At 50.7% G+C, this 1,538-nt stretch overlaps 1 protein-coding gene across 1 annotated transcript; it reads right to left on the bottom strand.

The window, feature by feature from the left end:
* Positions 1-202: 202 nt before the first annotated feature.
* LOC146002155 (uncharacterized) lies at positions 203-1,279 on the bottom strand. Its single transcript, XM_083139874.1, has one exon. The coding sequence runs from the start codon at positions 1,277-1,279 to the stop codon at positions 203-205; it is 1,077 nt and encodes a 358-aa protein (XP_082996000.1).
* Between the last annotated feature and the right edge of the window lie 259 nt (positions 1,280-1,538).

Raw genomic sequence — 1,538 nt, 5'->3', positions numbered from 1 at the left:
CAAACAGATAAAAATCAGTAACACATTTATTGACCCTTTGTCCTGAAAAATAGGCAACTTGTGCTAAATCTTGAATCATTGCTGCTTGATGTTTCTGTTCATTACCGATGGTATGAAGTAACGACGATGAACTCGGAATGCAGCACGTAAGCACTGCGAAGGACAGTATGAAAACATCCTTTGGTGTGTGCAGAACGGAAACTCACAACAGGGGCTCAATATGACGACCACCAACATCGATGCACACATTGTACCTTCGAAGAATGTTCTCATACAGACGATTGAAGACCAGTGGATTCTCTCGAATGAAGTCCGCTGCTGCCACAATCCTAGCAACCAGGTCATGCTCAGACTCGATGGGGGTTTCATAAATGAGACTCTTCATGCGCGCCCATAGAAAAAAGTCCAGGGGCGTTAAGTCGGGAGATCGTGGGGGCCACGGCACGGGCCCGGCACGCCCTATCCATTGCCTGTCATATCTGTGGATCAGATGGTTCCGTACGTCCCGTGCAAAGTGGGGTGGCGCCCCATCATGCTGGAACCACATGTTTTGCCTAATGGCCAATGGCACATTTTCCAACATCTCGGGCAATGTCTCTTGGAGAAAAATCAGATAAGTACGACCTGTGAGATTGGTGGGAAGTACGTATGGGCCAATTAAACGACCGGCCAGTATTCCTGCCCTGACGTTGATGCCCATTCGCTGCTGGAACCCACGAGCTTTCGTTGCGAATGGGTTCTCTTCATCCCACACATGGCTGTTGCGGGAATTAAAAACACCCTCTCTGGTGAATTTCGCCTCATCCGTGAAGAGCACCAACTGTGGAAACTGAGGCGTATTCACGCAACGACGCACAAACCATGTGCAGAAGCGAACACGTGGTTCAAAATCTGTGGGACCCATGGCGTGCACCTTCTGGGGGTGATATGGGTGCAGTTGTTGATCATGAAGGACATTCCACACTACAGACTGAGATACACCAACATCCCGCGCTACGATTCGGGTACTCGTACCAGGGTCTTCGTGCACAGCATGAAGAATTGCCTCCTCAACCGCAGGCGTGCGCCTCGTCCTTGGCGCACCTGTGTCCACTCTACTCACAACAAATGTTCCAGATTCACGAAGACGACGGTTCACTTTTTCGAATATGGTGTGTGATGGCGTCACACGTTCCGGGAAACGTTCCTGGTACATCGCACGGGCAGCCCTTCCATTGCATCTCGCTTCCCCGTAAATGAGCATCATGTCTGCATACTCCTCGAAACTGTATTGCACCATCGTGGGAGTTTTCACGTCCACACACACCCACAACGTCGTAATGTTCCCAGAAGATACGTCGTGTGTACGTACTCAACCAATGTGTCACGTCCAGCGCTCTCTCCATACAGTCTTGCAATACCCAGAGGGCGCAAGGGTCAACTTCGACCAGGGATAGCAAGTGACTCCTAGTATGACGTCAGCGCACACCTTCATGCATCACAGAGGCTACGAACGGGAAGGAACGTCAGTAAGTACGGGTTGGTCGCTCCCGTTCCAT

This window comes from Lepisma saccharinum, chromosome 18 (genome assembly GCF_977018435.1).
Source record: "Lepisma saccharinum chromosome 18, izLepSacc3.1, whole genome shotgun sequence".
Classification (NCBI taxonomy): Eukaryota; Metazoa; Arthropoda; class Insecta; order Zygentoma; family Lepismatidae; genus Lepisma; species Lepisma saccharinum.
This window is presented reverse-complemented; position numbering and strand designations above follow the sequence as displayed.